The following is a 19,526-nucleotide window of genomic DNA, read 5'->3' as shown; positions in this document are numbered from 1 at the left end:
GAAAATAAAAGTTTGATGCCCTCTCCTAATTCCAGGTGGTTGAACTGTATTAAATCTATGTCGTTTAAAACCAAAAAGGTCAAGCTAGTTCTAAGGTGTAATTCCAAAACTAGAGGGAAAGAGAAAACCATAGATCAATACTCCTGAACTGGTGGCCCACAACCGTGTTTGATTTTGGTACTCATCAAGTTTAAAATGAATACCAAAAAAAAAAAAAAAAAATACAAATACTTTTATTTGGGCATGTGTTTTCCAGTTCTCCACAGTTCAAACCATTCCTCCTTCCCTTACATCTGACTTATTTTACACTTTATATTACTTCCTAACTCTTGGAGGCTTTGAATATGCAATCACTTCAGTAACCAATTCACATATGAATATAGGTACAAAGAAAATGATGAAATGGAGGGTGAAAAGGAAGATTTGAATAGACATTTTATCCTGCAGGGGAAGACTATTCTCAAGATGTTAGGAGGCCCAAAATTAATCTACAGATTCTTTGTACCTAACAAAATCCTAAGAAGAATTTTTTAAGGCTTGAAACATTGTGTGCATATGAACACAGACACATGTACATTCATACAGATAAACACATAAAATATATAAATAAAGGAATTTGTCAGTGGCTTAACAGTATTGGTAAAATTGATTCTGCTCTGTACAAAACCAATTCCTTCATTCTTTTATCCAAATGTGAAAGAGTTATTAGAGGACATAGTAACAATTTATAATCAAAGAGTGAAAACAATCTTCCTAAACAGGACATGAGATCCAGAAGCCCACATACACAGATTCTAGGTTTGACGGCATAAGAACTTTATTAAGCTTTTATATAGTCAAAGATAGTATAAACACAAAGTTTTTAAATATCACTATTAGAGATAATTATTACAACATACATGAAATCCATATCCTTAATATAAAAGTGGTCCTACAGATCACTTAGAAAATGACACTACTATTCCCAAAGGCAAAGGATATAAAGAGGCAACAGGTGACTGATGAATGTATGATAAATACTGAATCTCACTAGAATCAAGAAATACAAGTTAAGCCAATGAACTATCCATCCATCAATATCAGATTTATAAAAAATATGCATTGCAAAAGCAGGAAAGGAGTATGTGTGAGAGTATGAATTTGTACAAATTTTTGGAAAGGCAACTTAACAATATCAGAATTTTCATTGGAAAAACCAAGATTTTCTTTCACAGTTAACAAACAGTATATAAATATACCTTCCTTCCATATCCCATTAAATGCATAAAACAATGGAAAAGATACCAAACAAAGATCAGAAAGCAGGGTCATCAATGGATGAAAAGAACTGAGCAAATAAAAGACAAAATGGAGGAAAGTGTTCATTCATGAAATGTAGCAGAGGCTGCTGTGACCTGAAATGTTTGAATGATAGGGATTTCAGTAATAGGAGCCACTCTGCCCAAATGCTGTGTACAGAGCATCCCTAGAGGAGTTTAGGCTTCAAGCTGGTTTGTGTGTAGAGGCTGGGGGTGGGAGGGATGGTAATAAGAAACAGTGACAAGACTGTTAAATGCTTTTCTTTGTGGAAGCCAACAGCTTCCTCACTCCACACTCTATAAGTAAATTGAATAGGATCCTTACTTCACACCATCCACAAAAAGGGAGTTCCAGTTGATTAAGATCCTAAATGTAAAACAGGGGCGCCTGGGTGGCTCAGTCGTTAAGCGTCTGCCTTCGGCTCAGGTCATGATCCCAGAGTCCTGGGATCAAGCCCCGCATCGGGCTCCCTGCTCGGCGGGAAGCCTGCTTCTCCCTCTCCCACTCCCCCTGCTGTGTTCCCTCTCTCACTGTCTCTGTCAAATAAATAAATAAAATCTTTAAAAAAAAAAAAAAAAAGATCCTAAATGTAAAACAAGTAAAATATTATAAGCACACACAGTAGGATATATTTATTAATTGGTGTTGGACATACATTTCTTTTTTTTTTTTTTTTTTTAATTAATTTATTTGACAGAGAGAGAGAGAGCCAGAGAGGGAACACAAGCCGGGGGAGTGGGAGAGGGAGAAGCAGGCTTCCCGCGGAGCAGGAAGCCCGATGCGGGCCTCGATCCCAGGACCTCGGGATCATGACCTGAGCCGAAGGCAGACACTTAACGACTGAGCCACCCAGGCGCCCTGGACATACATTTCTAAAAAAGAAAATGTTCGGGGCGCCTGGGTGGCTCAGTCGTTAAGCGTCTGCCTTCGGCTCAGGTCATGATCCCAGGGTCCTGGGATCGAGCCCCGCATCAGGCTCCCTGCTCTGCGGGAAGCCTGCTTCTGCCTCTCACACTCCCCTTACTTGTGTTCCCTCTCTCGCTGTGTCTCTCTCTGTCAAATAAATAAATAAAATCTTAAAAAAATAAAATAAAAAAGAAAATGTTCTTAAAATTTAGAAAAACAGAAAGGAAGAAAATATTTGTAATATAATACAAAGGGAAAGATATAAGAACACCTATAAATAAGCAAAAGACAACTAAGGAGGTATAAAAATGGACAAAATACGAGAATAGGCAAATTGCAGAAATACAGAAAATGAGTCCCGGCTCAACCTCACTAGTATTGAGATGCAAATTTAAATAATGTACTCCCAAAAAGTGGCAGGGGCATGGAGCAATAAGAACGGCGGCCTCACTGCCACTTTGGAGGCAGTGAAGTTTTTAAAATGTTCACTATAGTCCCTTTGGAGGGCAGTATGGTTAGCACATGAAACATTGGAAACAATCTAAAGTTCCATGGGGCATGACTAGAAATATTAGCAGCAGTTTGAAAGAATGCACCAGTGATACAGACATGGATGTATTTGACTAAAGGACATTGAAACAGCAAATTTTGTAGACTTGCACAGAATTATGTTTTTAACATGTTTCTAATACATTTAAATAAGTATGCGAACGTTTCGAAAAGGTTCTGGAGAGACACATGCCAACTGATAAGTGTTCCTTCTAGGGAGAAGACTGGGATTGGATATTCTGGTTAAGAGGAGACCTAGTGTTATCTGTAGTATTTGAAGTTCTAGGCAATAATGTAATAATATAAGAAATTTAAACTATGAAAAAATGAACTTATGGAAACTTGGGTAGCTAGCATGAGAGTTGGTGGCTAAGTCAAAACCTTTTCAGCAATTTGGACAATCTCTCTTTGACTTGCTAGTCCTTCCCATGCATACAAAGATCTCAGTAACCCTTCCTATTCAGGGAAACTGATCTACAGCTACCTGGGGTAATCAAGCCGTATCATTTTTTCTTTTTTTTTAAAGATTTTATTTATTTGACAGAGACACAGCGAGAGAGGGTACACAAGCAGGGGGAGTGGGACAGGGAGAAGGAGGCTTCCTGCTAAGCATGGAAGGACCAGGACCCTGGGATCATGGCCCAAGCCGAAGGCAGACGCTTAACGACTGAGCCACCCAGGCGCCCCCATTTTTTTAAAGTAATTTCTACACCCAATGTGGGGCTCAAACAACACCAGGATCAAGAGTCACACACTCTGACTGAGCTCTATTGACTGATCCAGCCAGATGCCCCAAGCCATATCATTCTTAAATGTTGGAACAGTTAAGGATCGTAACATATGAAGAAAACTATCAGCTATTATAGTAAGGACCAAGAGACAGCACTAAACCTAAAGTGGAGAAAGTTACGTAATGACAGAAGAAAACTAAAAATTTATGTAAGATTTGAACAGGTTAATATGGAAAGCTATCAAAAAAGAAACAGAGGGACACCTGGATGGTTCAGCCGGATAAACGTCTGCCTTCGGCTCAGGTCATGATCCTTCTGGGATCAAGCCCCAGGTTAGGCTCCCTGCTCAGCAGGGAGTCTGCTTCTCTCTCTGCCCCTCCCCTGCTCATGCTCTCCCAAAGAAATAAAATCTTAAAAAAATGAAAAATTAGATAGTATTGTACACCTGAAACTAATATTTAAACACTGTTAACTATACTGAAATTAAAATGTTTAAAAATCATTTTTAAAGAAAAATATGTACAGAAAATAATGTTTTCTAGAAAAAAAAAGTCAGAACTCCTAAGAATGAAAAAATGTTATTGCTGTAATAAACTTAATAGAAGTTTTATCTTTTTTTAAAGATTTTATTTATTTATTTGACAGAGAGACAGCAAAAGAGGGTACATAAGCAGGGGGAATGGGAGAGGGAGAAGCAGGCCTCCCGCTGAGCAGGGAGCCCAATGCGGGGCTGGATCCCAGGACCCTGGGATCCTGACCTGAGCCAAAAGCAGACGCTTAACGACTGAGCCACCCAGGTGCCCCTTAATAGAAGTTTTTTGTTTTGTTTTGTTTTTTTAAGATTTTATTTATTCAGGGGTGCCTGGGTGGCTCAGTTGGTTAAGCGACTGCCTCCGGCTCAGGTCATGATCCCGGAGTCCTGGGATCGAGTCCCACATCGGGCTCCCGGCTCAGCAGGGAGCCTGCTTCTCCCTCTGACCCTATCCCCTCTCATGCTGTTTCTCTCTCTCTCTCTCTCAAATAAATAAAATCTTAAAAAAAAAAAAAAAAGATTTTATTTTTTATTTATTCATTTGACAGAGAGAGACAGACAGAGTGAGAGAGCACAAGCAGGCAGAGCCAGAGGCAGAGGGAGAAGCAGGTTTCCCGCCAAGCAAGGAGCCCGATGCGGGGCTCGATCCCAGGATCCCGGGATCATGACCCGAGCCGAAGGCAGACGCCCAACCAACTGAGCCACCCAGGTGCCCCCTTTAATAGAAGTTTTAAAGAAAATTAAGGAAACTTTCCAAATTCATAAATTAAAAGAAAATAAGAAACAAAAAGGACATAGAAGTTTAATTAATAGGAGTTTCAGAGAAGTTTACAGAGAAAATATAAGGGATATACCAAATAAATGAGAATCTTTCTAAACTCAAGAAAGTTATGAATATTCAGCTGGGAATAGCTCACTGAGTGCTGGGCAGGCTGAACTGGCAAAAACCACAATTACAACAGAAAAAAAGACATTCAGAAATATGCTTGTGAAATTTCAGAATATTGAAAGTGAAACCATCCTAAAAAGCTTTCAAAAAATGTGAATATTTCCTAAAAAGAACATCCAAGTTAGTGTTAGCCTTCCCTCCTATTAGTAATATTAGATAACAAAACAGAACAGCACCTTCCAAGTTATGAGGTAAAATTACTTTGAATCTAAAAGTCTATACATAAACAACAATAAAGCATGAGGCCAAACACTGATATTCTGTATATGCAGTTTGCTTCAGTTTACTTTCATTTACCCTTTATTAGGGTATTAAAGGATCAACTTTAGTAAAATCTGGATGGAAAAGGAAGGCGGCAGCAGGAAAGGCTTCAATAAACAATGGATCTAACCTGAGAAAGTGGTGTTGAGGATGACTAGGATTGTAGATTGCTCTACAACAATCAGACCAAATTACTGGTAGGCTAAGAATTCAGGGACTCAGTGAAGAAAGTCTTCAGGAAGACTGGAATAGGTTACGTTAATAAGTATGAAATCGGAGGATTTTAGCACTATGGTAAAGACGAGTTTTCCTTAGGAAAATGGAAAGAAAGGCAATTATTGGCTTTGGGTAAAACAAAGGGGAAACCATACCAGTTATCAGGTCTGAATATAAAACAAGCCCTGATGAAATGTGGTATGATTCATAGAATATAAAAAAGATAAACTGCATTTGACTGATATTAGGAAGAGAATCCTTTAAGCACAGACTGGGATCCTAACATTGGACCTATAGAGAAAGAAATGTAATCACATATTGCTTGGCTCCAACTCTTCAGAGAATATTTACCTAATGATAATGATCAAGTGCTATTTTATTTCCAATTTTATAATATATAGACAAGTCACTTATATATGTCACACATATACAAGTCACTGTCTGTATATATAGGCCTATATATTGCCTGTTTAATAATGTAAAAGGCAAAATGTAGCTGATAGATTGGATGGTGGGAGGTTGATAGCAATAATGAGAGAATGAATGAATACAAGGATAAGGGGCAATATCCTGATAGAGGGGATTCAAGAGATCTGTATAAATTTGATAGAATAAGAAATAAAGGTTAGCTAATAAACAGGAGACTGAATATATAATTTACTTAGCGGGATGAGTTAAAATTCTTATCTTTCCTAAGAAAGATTACTAAAGAGTCTATAGTTGATAAATGGAGAAACAGCAACTGCCATAAAGATTCTGACCGAGGGGGTGCCTGGGTGGCTCAGTGGGTTAAGGGTCTGACTTTGGCTCAGGTCATGATCTCAGAGTCCTGGGATCAAGCCCTGCATCAGGCTCCCCACTTAGTGGGGAGTCAGCTTCTCCTTCTGCCCCTCCCCCTGCTCAGCTCAGGCTCTTTCTCTCAAATACATAAAAAATCTAAAAAAAAAGATTGATGAAAACCTAATTCCAATCAGCTTAGGAGAAAGTATTTATTAGTAGTACCTGTAACTGAAAGGTGTAATGTTTATTTGGTACAGCTTCAAGCAGGTACTCAGACTCATCAGAGATTAATTGCTCTGCTTTCAGTTGTTTCATACTCTGGCAGATTCTTTCTTGGTGAAAAAAAATGTCATCTGATACTAGACTTAAAAGGTCCTTAGAGGGGCACCTGGGTGGCTCAGTTGGTTAAGCGACTGCCTTTGGCTCAGGTCATGATCCTGGAGTCCCGGGATCGAGTCCCACATCGGGCTCCCTGCTTGGCGGGGAGTCTGCTTCTCCCTCTGACCCTCCTCCCTCTCATGCTCTCTGTCTCTCATTCTCTCTCTCTCAAATAAATAAATAAAATCTTTAAAAAAAAAAAAAAAAGGTCCTTAGAGCTTTTAATCTCAAAAGGAAGGTGATCTTCTTTCTCTTAGCCTCCATGTCAGAGAGGAAAAATAGGATTTGCTCCAGTTTATGCTATGTGCCTACTCTGGACCAATCACTGGGTCCATGGTATGGGATACTCTGGCCAGTCTGGCTTAAGTGCATATGCCTCCAGCAGCAGGATTGTATCACTGGATTGAACAGTTCACAAAATTCCCAAGGAATGGGGGCAGGGTCGACGGAGGTTGAGATTCAGTTCCCATCAAGAAAAAACTTGACCTGAACGGACATGAGGGCATTTATCGATTCACTAAATGTGTGACTCTTCCTGTGTTTTGCTGCAGGAAGAGTGTGTTTGATTAGGGGGTGCTGCCTCAGCCCCTGTAGCAAGGGGAAGTTAAACTGCCATGGCTGAAGTGGACTCAATTTAGCTATCTTGCCAGAAATCCTAAAATGGGTGCATGCTAGACAAGGCGACCTCAACAGCAAGAGACTACGGCTTGGGTGACAAGCGGTTAAGCCTCATCACCTGGACCATTCACGCCAAAAGACTTCAGGGAGTTCCTTTTAAAACCCTCCAAAGGTGGCTTCCTTCACAGAAGGTGTCAGAGACAACCAACAGAAAGTGCAGCTGTTTATATAAAGGACAGAAGACCTGATCTACAAAGAGGATTGCCTTCAAGTGAAGAAACTTCATTTTTACCCCACCTTTCCACTGTAAGTGGTACATACCCATAAGGAGGCAAATTCAAGGAGGAGCCTCTAAATGTATTTACTAATTTCTGAATTTAAAGAGGTGGAGGGGTGCCTGGGTGGCTCAGTCAGTTAAGTGTCCAACTCTTGATATCGGCTCACGTCATGATCTCAGGGTTGTGGGGTCGAGTTTCCCATTGGGCATGGAGCCTGCTTGGGATTCTCTCTCCCTCTGCCCCTCCCCCTCTCTAAAAAATTAAAAAATAAATAAATAAAAATAAAGAGGTGGAACCAAGATGTATCTATCCATTTCTCCTTTCTGAAACCAAATTAAAGCAACAAGAATAAGAAAAACATAGGAGAGCCATCTTTGATGAAGTGAAGAGGTATCTACAATTCTGAGCCTCAAAATCCGTAAGGAAATGCTGCTAAATGTGGTAAGAATCCTGAGAGGAAACTGATGCTGTATTGAAGAGTATAAAATTCCTCCAAAGCACCGTCATATCTGGAAAGGCAAAAGAAAAGGCACTTCGAGGGGTGCCTGGGTGGGTCAGTCAGTTGAGCGTCTGGCTCTGCACTCAGCATAAAGTCGGCTTGAGATTCTCTCTCCCTCTCCCTCTGCTCCTCCCTGCCCCCATGCTCTCTCTCAAATAAATAAAATCTTAAAAAAACAAAAACACCACACCACAGCACCTTGACTGGAACCACAGTGTTATTTCAAAAAGTCTGACTTTAGAAGCCTCCCTAAATTATTTACAGTTGCAGAGTGGCACGGTGAGTAGCTGAAGGGTCCAAGGAGGAAACACTTGGATTTAGAAAAGGTAATCTATCACGTGACAGGAGAAAAACTGCCAATGATATGCAAGGTTGCAAGGTAAAGGGGTGCCTGGGTGGCTCAGTCGTTAAGCGTCTGCCTTCAGCTCAGGTCATGATCCCAGGGTCCTGGGATCAAGCCCCGCATCGGGCTCCCTGCTCTGTGGGAAGCCTGCTTCTCCCTCTCCCACTCCCCGTGCTTGTGTTCCCTCTCTCGCTGTGTCTCTCTCTGTCAAATAATAATAATTAAAAAAAAAAAAAAAAGACTGCAAGGTAAAGGCTAAATCCTTATATTCCAAGTGTGTGGGCTATGGACTGGCGGTATCAGCATCACTTGATCATTTGTCAAAATTCCAGAATATTGGGCCCTAATCCAAACCTACTGATTCAGAATCTGCATCTCTATAAGATCCCCAGGTGATCTGAATACACAGTAACGTTTGAGAATCACTGGGCTAAAACAAATTTTCTGCCAGTCTGGAGCACTGCCCTTGGATAAATAACTACATCAAGAAGAGCTCTATTCATTCAAAAATTTAGAAGTCTAGCCTTTAAGAGAACCTATAGAATAATGTTAGACTAAGACTTAACAGAACTTCCTTCCATCAAAACTGAACAACAAAAAAGTGCCAGCACCAATGAAAGAGTAAAGTGATATGACCTCACATCACACACTAAAAGTTTCATACAGAAACAACAAGGCCACACTAAAAGAATATGCCAGGATCTTTGGTACTTTCTGCCCTTGGTAAGACTAGCAATAATGGGAGAAAAAAGTAGGTAGAAGAAATTTTGAAAAACTATACTAATATATCCCAACTTGGTGAGCAAGATATAGGCAGCACTGAATAAAGTGCATAAAATTCGTCTAAGAATCCCTCATTCTAGAGAAATGGTAGTTTGAATAGAAAAGGCAAGTTAAAGATCTATTAGAATTTGCCTTTTTTTTTAAAAGAAGATTTTATTTATTTATTTGACAGAAAGAGCAAGAGAGCACAAGCAGGGGGAGCAGCAGAGGGAGAGGGAGAAGCAGGCTCCCTGCTGAGCAGGGAGCCCAATGCCTGAGCCTGATCATGACCTGAGCCTCCCAGCACCCTGGGATCATGACCTGAGCCGAAGGCAGATGCTTAACAACTGAGCCACCCAGGTGCCCCTTGCCTATCTTTCTGATCCAGGAACTTCTCCTCCAAAAATATTGGTAAAGATTTTTAAAAGCACATGTACAAGAATGTAAATTGCAACACTTTTTTGTTTAAACTCTACATCCATAGTGATCCCTGTTCTCCTTAAATGTGTATTTGAGGTATGCACTTCTGGTGAAGACAGAATTATGGGGGAATAGTTTATCCTCCCATCTGAAACAGTAAAAACTGGACAAAATATATGAAACCTTGGTTTCAAGACACTGGACATAAGGCAACAAGACTGAGATCCTTGAAAAATGGGAAACAAATGAGGGGAGTACTAGGATTTACCCAAATAACTACATAGAGTTTCCAGGCTATCGTCTGAGTTGAGGACACGGATCTGGGAGTTAGGGACATTGAGGTGGCTGGAGTTCCCAGGATGAAGTGCCTGAGAGCTCTTAGAGAAAAAAACCTTTAGACATCAGAATTTTTTATCTGGATAAATACTAGTTTTTACCTAAACACTGATCAGTGCATGCATGTGAGGAAATCACCTGAATTACCTGGGGAAACAATGGATAGAATTACAAAGAGAAATGGACAAATCCAAAATTATAATAAGAGATTCTGACACACATCTGTCATAAGAACAAGTAGACAGAAAATCATAAAGGATATTGAAGACTTGAACTGCACTATCAGCCAACTTGACCTGACATTTTAAAAACCCTCCACCCAAGAATAGTATACAAATTATTTTCATATGCACCCAGAATAGTTACTGAAATAGACCATATTCCAGGCTTTAAAACATATCTCAATAAACTTAAAAGGATTCAAGTCATACAAAATGTTTCCTAACCAGAAGGGATTAAATTAGAAACCAGTAAATGAAAGATACTTGGAAAATCTCCAAATGTTTGGACCTAAATGGTAACCCATGGGTCAAGAGAAAAATCAAAGGGAAAATAGGAAGTATTTTAAATTGAATAAAACTTAGAATACAGCATGTCAAAATGTGTGGGATGCAACTAACAGTTCTTAGAAGGAAATGTAATAGTACTAAGTTACAAAATTTTGAAAGCTCCTAGTGACTTTAATTTCCACCTTAATTAGAAAATGAAGAGCAATGAAACACAAAGTTAGCATAAGAATGGAAATAATTACTAATAGAAATAAATGAGATAGGAAACAGAAAAATAAAAACAGGTCAATAAAACCAATGTATCTTCATTCAGACTGCTGAAAAAAAAATACACAAGTTACCAATATCCGGAATGGCAAAGGTGATGTCACCACAAATTCTAGTTACGAAATGGGTAAGAGAATGTTGTGAACTTTATGGAAATAATTTGACAACTTAGGTGAAATGAGAAAATTTCTTGAAAGAAACTACCAAGCTTTCTCAAGAAGAAACAGATAATCTGAACAGTTATTTTAAAAATGGAATTTGTAATTTAAGTCTCCCAAATATTTTCAGACATCTTACTGTTATTGCTAGTTTAGTTCTGCTACAGACAGGGAATGTACTTTATGTAACTGTTCAAAACTTAAAATTTGTATTATAGTCGTGTGTACTTCATGTATACTCGAAAAGAATGTATTCCGCTTTGTGGTGTTTTATAAATGTCAACTAGTTAACTTGGTCTGTTGTGTTGTTCTGGCCTTCTATATTCTGATTTTGTGTCTACTTCTTCTACTAATAGCTGAAAGACAATGGTGAAATCCCCAATAGTGAATTGGTCTATTTGCCCTTTCTGTTTTTTCACTTGTGTAATTTGTACCTCTGTAACTTGTACCTCTGTAACTTGATACATATACACACACTTAGGATTGTTGTTTACCTGGAAATTGATCCCTTTGTTATATAAGGTTTCTCTTTATCCCTGATTACATTTGTTGTTCTAAATCAGCTTTACCTGATACTAATATAGTGATTCCAACTTTCTTTTTGTGTTTGCATGATCTATCTTTTCCCCACTAGTTAACTTTTAATTATTTATGCCTATATAAAGTGTGTTTCTGCTAGCATACACTTGGGTCCTGTTTCTCCAGTCTTACAATGTCTTGTCTTAACTGGTATGCGTAGACCATCTGCATTTTCTTTTAAGATTTTATTTACTTGAGAGAGATCATGAGCAGGGGGAGAGGCACAGGGAGAAGAACACTCCCCGCTGAGCAGGGAGCCTGATGCGGGGGCTCAATCCCATCACTCTGGGCTCGTGACCTGAGCCGAAGGTAAACACTTAACCAACTGAGCCACCCAGGCACCCCTAGACATCTATATTTGATGTAATTTAAAAAAATATATATTTGGATTAAAATCAATCCATCCTCTTAACCATTTTCTAATTGTTCTATTCTCCAGCTTTTGTTCTTTTTCTGCCTTCTATTGGGTTAACTGAGTATTTTTAAATTATTCCATTTTATTCTATTAACTTTACCTCCTTAAAAAGTTTTAGTGATTAACCTAAAGTTAACAACATATATCTTTAATTAACCAGAATATATCATCATCTTGTGGCACTCAACAAGATCCTACACAACATATTCCCAGTTTCTGTCTCCCATCCTTTGCACTTGTCATGCATTTTACTTTTACATGTGGTAAACACACAAAGCATGTTACTGTTTTAAAATTATCTTTTAGACATCTACATAAGTGAAGAAAAGAAGTATTTTACCTTCATTTATTCCATTTCTCTTCTTTCCTTTGTGTATATCCAAGCATTTGTTATGGTTTCACATTCCTTCTGCTTCAAGAACTTCATTTATTTCAAATAGAGAGGTCTTATGGCAACGTATTGTTTTTGAGAAGGTCTTCATTCCTCTATCAATTTTGAAAGGTATTTCCATCAAGTTTCAATAAAGACAGCTTTTTCCTTCTAGCACTTTACAAATGTCATTATTGTCCTCTAGTTTGCATTACTTCTAAGTCTACTGTAATTTTTTTTCCCCTAAGTCTGCTGTAATTCTTATCATTGTTTCTTTGTAATTAAAAAATCTTTCTTGGTATTCTCTGAGCTTTATATACCTATGTTCTGGTGTCATTCAGCCATTATTATATCTTCAAATATTTCTTCTGCTCCATTTTGTCTATTCCTTCTGGGATTCCAGTTATGCATGTGTTGGACCAGTAGACCTTTCCCTACAGCTCTTAGATGTTCTTTTTTGTCACTTCCCTGTACCCCTTGCCCCGCCCCCCCCAATTTGTTTTGGTTTGGGTGATTTTTACTGACCTACTTTCAACGTCACTTACTTTCCTTGACTGTGTATTATTGATGAGCTTGTTGAAGGCACTGTTTGTGTTGATTTCTAGCATTTCCATCATTCATCTCTCTGCTCAAATGACCCATGTAATTTGCCTGTTGTGCAACTTTTTTATTAGAACTTTAACATATTATAAATTGTCCAACAGCTATGTAACTTCTGAGTAGTTCTGGATTCTTCTGTCACTTGGTGGGGGTGGGAAGTGTAGATTTTTCTTGCTTTTTTGTATGCCTTGTAATTTTGCCCCCCGCCCACCCCAGCTAGGAATCTTGTGTAGGACAGTAAAAACAGAGGTAAACAGATTTCCTGGAAATGGCCGTGTCATTCCTTCTGTTAAGCCTTGTGTGTGTGTGTGTTGGGGCGGATGTCATTAATACAGACAGGAATTGGACTAGGTTTAAGTTTGGTTGTTGCTGTGGTTACCCAGAGTTCACCCGTCTTCAAACATTACTAGTGATTCCTTAAAATGTGAGCCTGTTTTCCCAAGGGTTTATCTCCATGTCTGGGTCACCTTCAGGTTTAAGTGTTCCGTGTCAATTATGCCTCAGAGAACATCTGATATACTAAAACATTTTCATTAATTCATTTATTCACCCAATATTTAATAAGTGCTGACTACTTCCTGTGCGCCAGTCACTGTACTAAATACTGAAATCTGCAATTCCCTTAATACTCCACAACCCTCTGCCACTATTCTGTGTATCTGTACTTTCTCTTTGCCCTCAGTAGCCTTCCAACTTTTGTGTGCCTAGCCAACTTTAATGTCCTGTTCTTCCTTTAATATGGTCACTATCTCCAAGTGATCCCTGTCCCCAAGTCCTCCATTCACCTTGGAATTCACCATCCTCTTCTAATACCTGTGTACCTTAGATGTTTCCACATTTAACATCCTGTATTTCCTTATAAACTCTAAGTGTCTGCGGGGCGCCTGAGTGCCTCAGTCGGTTAAGCGGCTGCCTTCGGCTCAGGTCATGAGCCCAGAGTCCTGGGATCGAGCCCCAAGTCAGGCTCCCTGCTCAGCAGGAGAGCCTGCTTCTTCCTCTCCCTCTGCCTGCTCTGCCTACTTGTGCTGTCAAAAAATAAATAAAATCTTTAAAAAGAAAACCTAAATTAAACCGGGGTGCCTGGGTGGCTCAGTCATTAAGCATCTGCTTTCAGCTCAGGTCATAGTCCCAGGGTCTTGGGATCGAGCCCCGCATCGGGCTCCCTGCTCGGCAGGAGGCCTACTTCTCCCTTTCCCACTCTCCCTGCTCATGTTCCCTCTCTCACTGTGTCTCTCCTGTCAAATAAATAAATAAAATCTTAAAAAAACAAAAAAAACAAAACCAAAACTCTGTCTGTAAGCAAGAACAGTGTCTTATTAGCGTGCGTGCGTGCGTGCGTGTGTGTGTGTGTGTGTATGGTTTGTGACCAATGATTTAGAAACAATCTCTATGGCAGACTGGCAGAAGAATTAAACAAAGGTAAGGGTATGGAAGGGGAGGGAGAACAGACATGCCTCTCCATGAGCCTTTTCTGTGTTATTTGCTCACCTATTTGCTCCAAGTGTCAGAAATATTTTATGCTGATTTTACAGAACTACTATAACAAGCGTAAATGAAAATTAGCTGTTCTGTTATCCCGTACGCATGCTCACCCTTCGCAAATCTGGATGTTATTTTCCCAGTTGTGGTCACAGAGTGACCTAAAGCTATGTGGTCATGCATTTCACAGTTATCTTAACAGGATATGGGTGTTTTTAAAAAATGGCTTTTGCAGAATAGTGCAACTGTATATAGCCCAGTAACAAAAGAGAACTCTGATTTTATTTCTCACATACTTTGCATAAGCTGGAAACAGAGACTAAAAGCTATTATATATGATTAGCTGACAGGAAAATAGCCTGGTACATAAATTCAGGGTATTTCCCCCTGTATTAGCCAGCTTGGGCTTCCATAACAAAATACCACAGACTAGGTGACTTAAACAAAAGAAACTTACTTTTCAGTTTTGGAGGCTAAAAGTCCGAGATCAGGGTGTCACATGGTTGGGTGGTAGTGAAGGCTAGCTTCCTGGCTTATAGACAGCCATCTTCTTGCAGTATCTTCACAAAGTAGAAAAAGCAAGCTCTCTGGCATCCTTTTTTTCAGACACTAATCCTATCATGATGCACCCTCATAACCTCATCTATCCCTAAATAGCTCCCAAAGGTCCCATTTCAAAATACCATCACATTAGAGGTTAGGGGTCTGAAATATGAATTTTGAGAGGACATATTCAAGAAATGGCATCTCATTTTTCCACCAATCACTTACTGCACGCCAGGGTTCTTACATGAAAATACCAATGTTTATTTATATAAATATGGACAAATTTATTTTCAATAAAACAGTAACAAATAATTTCTCCCTGCTTTTAAGTTCTCATTTCTCTGGTTTCTTTTTTCCCATTAGCCTGTCTCAGGCTTGTTAGATTTTTCACACCATGAATATCATATATTTTCATATGGAGACAATATGGTAATGACAACTGATTCACACAATTATGAGTGCTATCTTTATCCACTTGAAGACTCTTCTCTCACCCACAATTTTCTGCCAGCTGGAAGTAGCACCCTGGTTTGCCCAGGAAATCTCTTATATGTGATAGTTCCAGTCCTAAGAGACAAACTCAAACTCATTCTTCATGTGACCTTAAATCAGGCTCAAAGCCCCATCCAGAAATATGGACTTTGCAGTTCTACTTTGTTGTATGTGACTAATGAAATAGCTTTAAATTACACTGGAAATAAAATATCAGTAATTCTTACCACATGAGGAGTAGTATTCATTAAAAATGACTGATCCAATCATCCGAGCTTGCTATTTTGAAATTAAGACCTATGGTAAGGTCATGGCCTCAGCTGATGACAAATCATCTGGTCAAAGTCATCAATGACTTTTGCTCTTTGGCTTTCAAAGTGGGACACATCATCAAATGGTCCCATTTTTACAAAATTTATGTTATAAACAAATGCATTTTCCTATGCCTTGGTCTCTCCTACTTTGAAAGCCTCACTCTATGCTTTCACATATTTAAAACAAACTTAGGCTTTTTCTTCAGAATGTGTATTCTGATGTCGAATCAGGGATGAACTCCGACTATATGCCTTCCCACATTTACTACATTCATATGGTTTCTCTGAAGAATGACTTCTCTGATGCCGAATAAGATCCGAGCCACTGCTAAATGCCTTCCCACATTCATTACATTCATAGGGTTTCTCTCCAGTATGACTTCTTTCATGTAGAATAAGGGATGTGCGTTGACTAAAGGCCTTCCCACATGTTTTGCACGTATATGGTTTTTCTCCAGTGTGAATTCTTTCATGTTGGGCAAGGTGTGCACTCTGACTGAAGGCCTTCCCACACTGATCACATTCATAGGGTCTATCTTCAGTATGAATTCTCTTATGTCGAGTAAGAGATATTCGGTGACTGAAGGCTTTTCCACATTCTTCACACTGATAGGGTTTTTCTCCAGTATGAATTCTCTGATGTTCAATAAGAAATGACTGACGGCCAAAAACTTTACTACATTTATTGCATCTGAAAGGTTTCTCTTCAGAATGAATGTTCTGATGTATTTTAAGGTTTGCAGTTCCAGAAAACATCTTTCCACATTCCTTACATTCAAACATTTTCTTTTTCCTTGTATGAACTTTCTGATGTTGAATAAGGGATGAATGCCGATTACAGACCTTCTCACATTTACTGCATCTGTACAGTTTCTCTCCATTATGAATTCTTAGATGTAGAATAAGGGTTGAAAGCCGCCTGAAGACCTTCTCACATTTATCACATTTGTAGGTTTTCTTTGACGTGTGAATTCTCTGATGAAGCATAATGGATGAAATCCTATTAAAGGATTTTCCACATGCTCTACATTTATAAGGATTCTCTAAATGGTGACTTTTCTGCTGTGGACTCTGACTTAACACCTTCTCACTTTCATGGGTTTTCTCTCCAGTATGATTTCTTTTATGTATAACAAGGGCTGATTTCTTATTGAAGCCTCTCCCACATTTATTGCATTTATGAATTTTCTTTCCACTGTGAAATTTCTTATGAAGTAATAGGGATGACATTCGAATGAAGTCTTTCCCACACTTTCCACACTGGTGGATGTTCTCAACAAAACTAATTTTCTGGCCCACACTGGGAGGTGGGCACTGACTCAAGGCCCTCCCACAGTCAAAGGTTTCCTTTCCATTATGAACTTTCCCATGTAGAATAAGAGATGTTCTTTGAATGAAGCTTTCTCCACATTTATCACATTTATAGCTTTCCCTTCCATTGTGAATTTTCTGATGAAGAATGAGGGATGAGATCTGTCTGAAAGCTTTTCTACAATTACTGCATTCATAAGGCTTCTCTCCAGCATGAGATTTCTGATGAAGTTTAAGAGATAAGCTTTGACCAAAGGTTTTCCCACAGTCATTACATTTTAAAGATTTCTTCCCTGAATGCACCTTCCTGGGTTTTATTAGAACTGAACTCTTCTTGCAGCCTCTCTTTCCTGTGGGAACTTTCTGTGATGCAGAAATTGGTTTCTGATAGATGCTTTGCCCAGATTTGCTGCACAGATTTGGAGGTAACTTCCTGGTCTCAGATTTAGACCCTGAGTCTGAAAGATAGCAAGAAATTCAATATTTGTTTTCCTATGCTGGAAAAATGAAGCTTCTGTGCAGTCATTATCAATGATGATAATAATAATACTTATCAAACATAATAACAATGATGACTTAGTCTCATTATAATTTTAGCATAATAAGGGCTTTATAGAAATATTTAATAATTAGAATTCAGGAAATCTTGCAATTTGAAATTAATAAAATTAAAGTTTTATTTGTAGGATAAATTCATACCATATGCTACATTAAACTCCATAGATTCTTCATTGGATGAATGTACTTTTATTATATGAAATGTCTAAAATGACAGAAGATAACTACAGACAGAAAGTAAATTAGTAGTTGCCTGGGGCTGGAGGTGGGAATAGGGATTAACTGTAAATGGACATGAAGAGTTTTATTAGAGTGACAAAAATATTCTAAAACTAGATTATGATGATGGCTACACAACTTGTTAAATTTATCAAAAACCACTGAATTATACACTTAAAATGGGTGAATTTTACAATTTTACAATATGTAAATTAGGACTCAATAAAGTAAATTTTTTTGTGAAGTCATAAATTTTTAAAATGTATTCTTAAAATCAAATTTTTAAAAAACAACAACTGGACTTCTGGTGTCTGGTTCCTCATGTAAGAGGCTTGGAAAGCACAACTTCATCCAAACAAGTAAGAACCTAAGTACAAACCACTGCCTCCAACTCCGGTTGCTTCTAGCCATCCTGTCCCTCCTAGGGGCAGGGCGGATGGGGATGGACTGAGAAACTTGTGATGTTCACACTCCAGAGGCAAAGGCACCCTAAAAGACTGAGGCCTAATCCTAGGACCACAGAATGCGTCCCATCCCAACATACCTCATCACTAACTGTTTACAACAGTTCTTTCTACCTGGTACATCACCTCTGGCCATTAAGAAAAAATTACAAGGCAGTGCTCGCTTCGGCAGCACATATACTAAAATTGGAAGAAAAAATTACAAGGCATACCAAAAGGCAAAACACACAATTTGAAGAGACAGAGCAAGCATGAGAACCAGACTCAGATATGGCAGGGATGCTAGAATTATCAGACCAGAAATTTAAAACTGATTAATATGTTAAGGGCTCTAAGAGATAAAGTATACAGCATATTAGAACAGATGAGCAATGTAAGCAAAGAGATGGAAATGCAAAGAATCAAAACATTAGAGATCAAAAACACTATAACAAAAAAACACTATAACAAAGAATGCCTTGGATGGGCTTATTAGTAGATTCAACATAGCTGAAGAAAGATTCTGTGAGCTAACTTATCAACAGAATCCTTAAAAACCAGAAAGCAAAGTAAATAAAGACTGGGAAACAAAACAAAACAAAACAAAAAACAAACCTAGACTCTCCAAAGACTGTGGGACAACTACAGAAGAAGTAACAAATGTGTTATGAGAATGCCAGGATAAAAAAAAGAGAAATGAAAGAAGAAACATTTGAAGCAATAATGAGTGAGAATATCCCAAATTAATGTCAGACAACAAATCATGATTCAAGATGCTCAGAGAACACCAAGCAGGAAAAATGCTAAGAAACCTATACCTAGGCATGTCTTTTTCAAATTGCAGGAAATTAAAGATAAAGAAAAATTCTTGAATGACGGCATAGGGGAAAAAGGACCTCACCTACAGAGGAACAATGAATTGCATCCAAATTATTAGAGACCATGCAAGCAAGAGAAGTGGAGTGAAATATTTAAAATGGTGACAGAAAGAAACCACCAACCTAGAATTCTGTACTCTGTCAAAATAGCCTTCAAAAGTGAGAGGAAAAAAGACTTTCTCAGACGAATAAATATTGAGGGAATTTGTGGCCAGCAGTACTGCCTTGCAAGAATGTTAAAAGAGGTCTGTTAGAAGAAAAATAATACAAGTCAGAAACTTGGATCTACACAAAGAAGGGAAAAGCAATGAAGAAAGAATAAGTGAAGACAAAAAATCCCTTTATTTTTCTTATACTTAATTGACCAAAACAATAATAGTTTGTTCAAAATAATAGAAACAATGTATTCAATTGTGTATTCTTATGTATTTATCCTATGTATACATGTAAATATATACATATTTGCTTATATATACATACTTGCTTACATATATTTATATATAAATGAAGTGAATGACAGCAATGATACAG

The 19,526-nt window shown here is 38.4% G+C and overlaps 1 protein-coding gene across 6 annotated transcripts in view; it reads right to left on the bottom strand.

The window, feature by feature from the left end:
* Window positions 1-507: 507 nt before the first annotated feature.
* ZNF667 (zinc finger protein 667) overlaps window positions 508-19,526 on the bottom strand; it is a 53,083-nt gene continuing 34,064 nt past the window's right edge. For 5 of the 6 annotated variants that reach the window (XM_078062425.1, XM_036096597.2, XM_036096596.2 and 2 more), the window contains one exon: window positions 15,018-17,355. In XM_078062425.1, coding sequence (XP_077918551.1) covers window positions 15,776-17,355 — 1,580 coding nt within the window. In that variant the 3' untranslated portion in view covers window positions 15,018-15,775. Of the gene's footprint in view, window positions 1,666-15,017; window positions 17,356-19,526 lie in introns of those variants that run through there. The other variant, XM_078062426.1, reaches the window with a different exon arrangement.

The sequence above is a fragment of the Halichoerus grypus genome, chromosome 15 (assembly GCF_964656455.1).
Source record: "Halichoerus grypus chromosome 15, mHalGry1.hap1.1, whole genome shotgun sequence".
In the NCBI taxonomy this organism is placed as follows: Eukaryota; Metazoa; Chordata; class Mammalia; order Carnivora; family Phocidae; genus Halichoerus; species Halichoerus grypus.
Note: the sequence above shows the minus strand (reverse complement) of the source record. Positions and strands in the feature narration are given on the sequence as shown.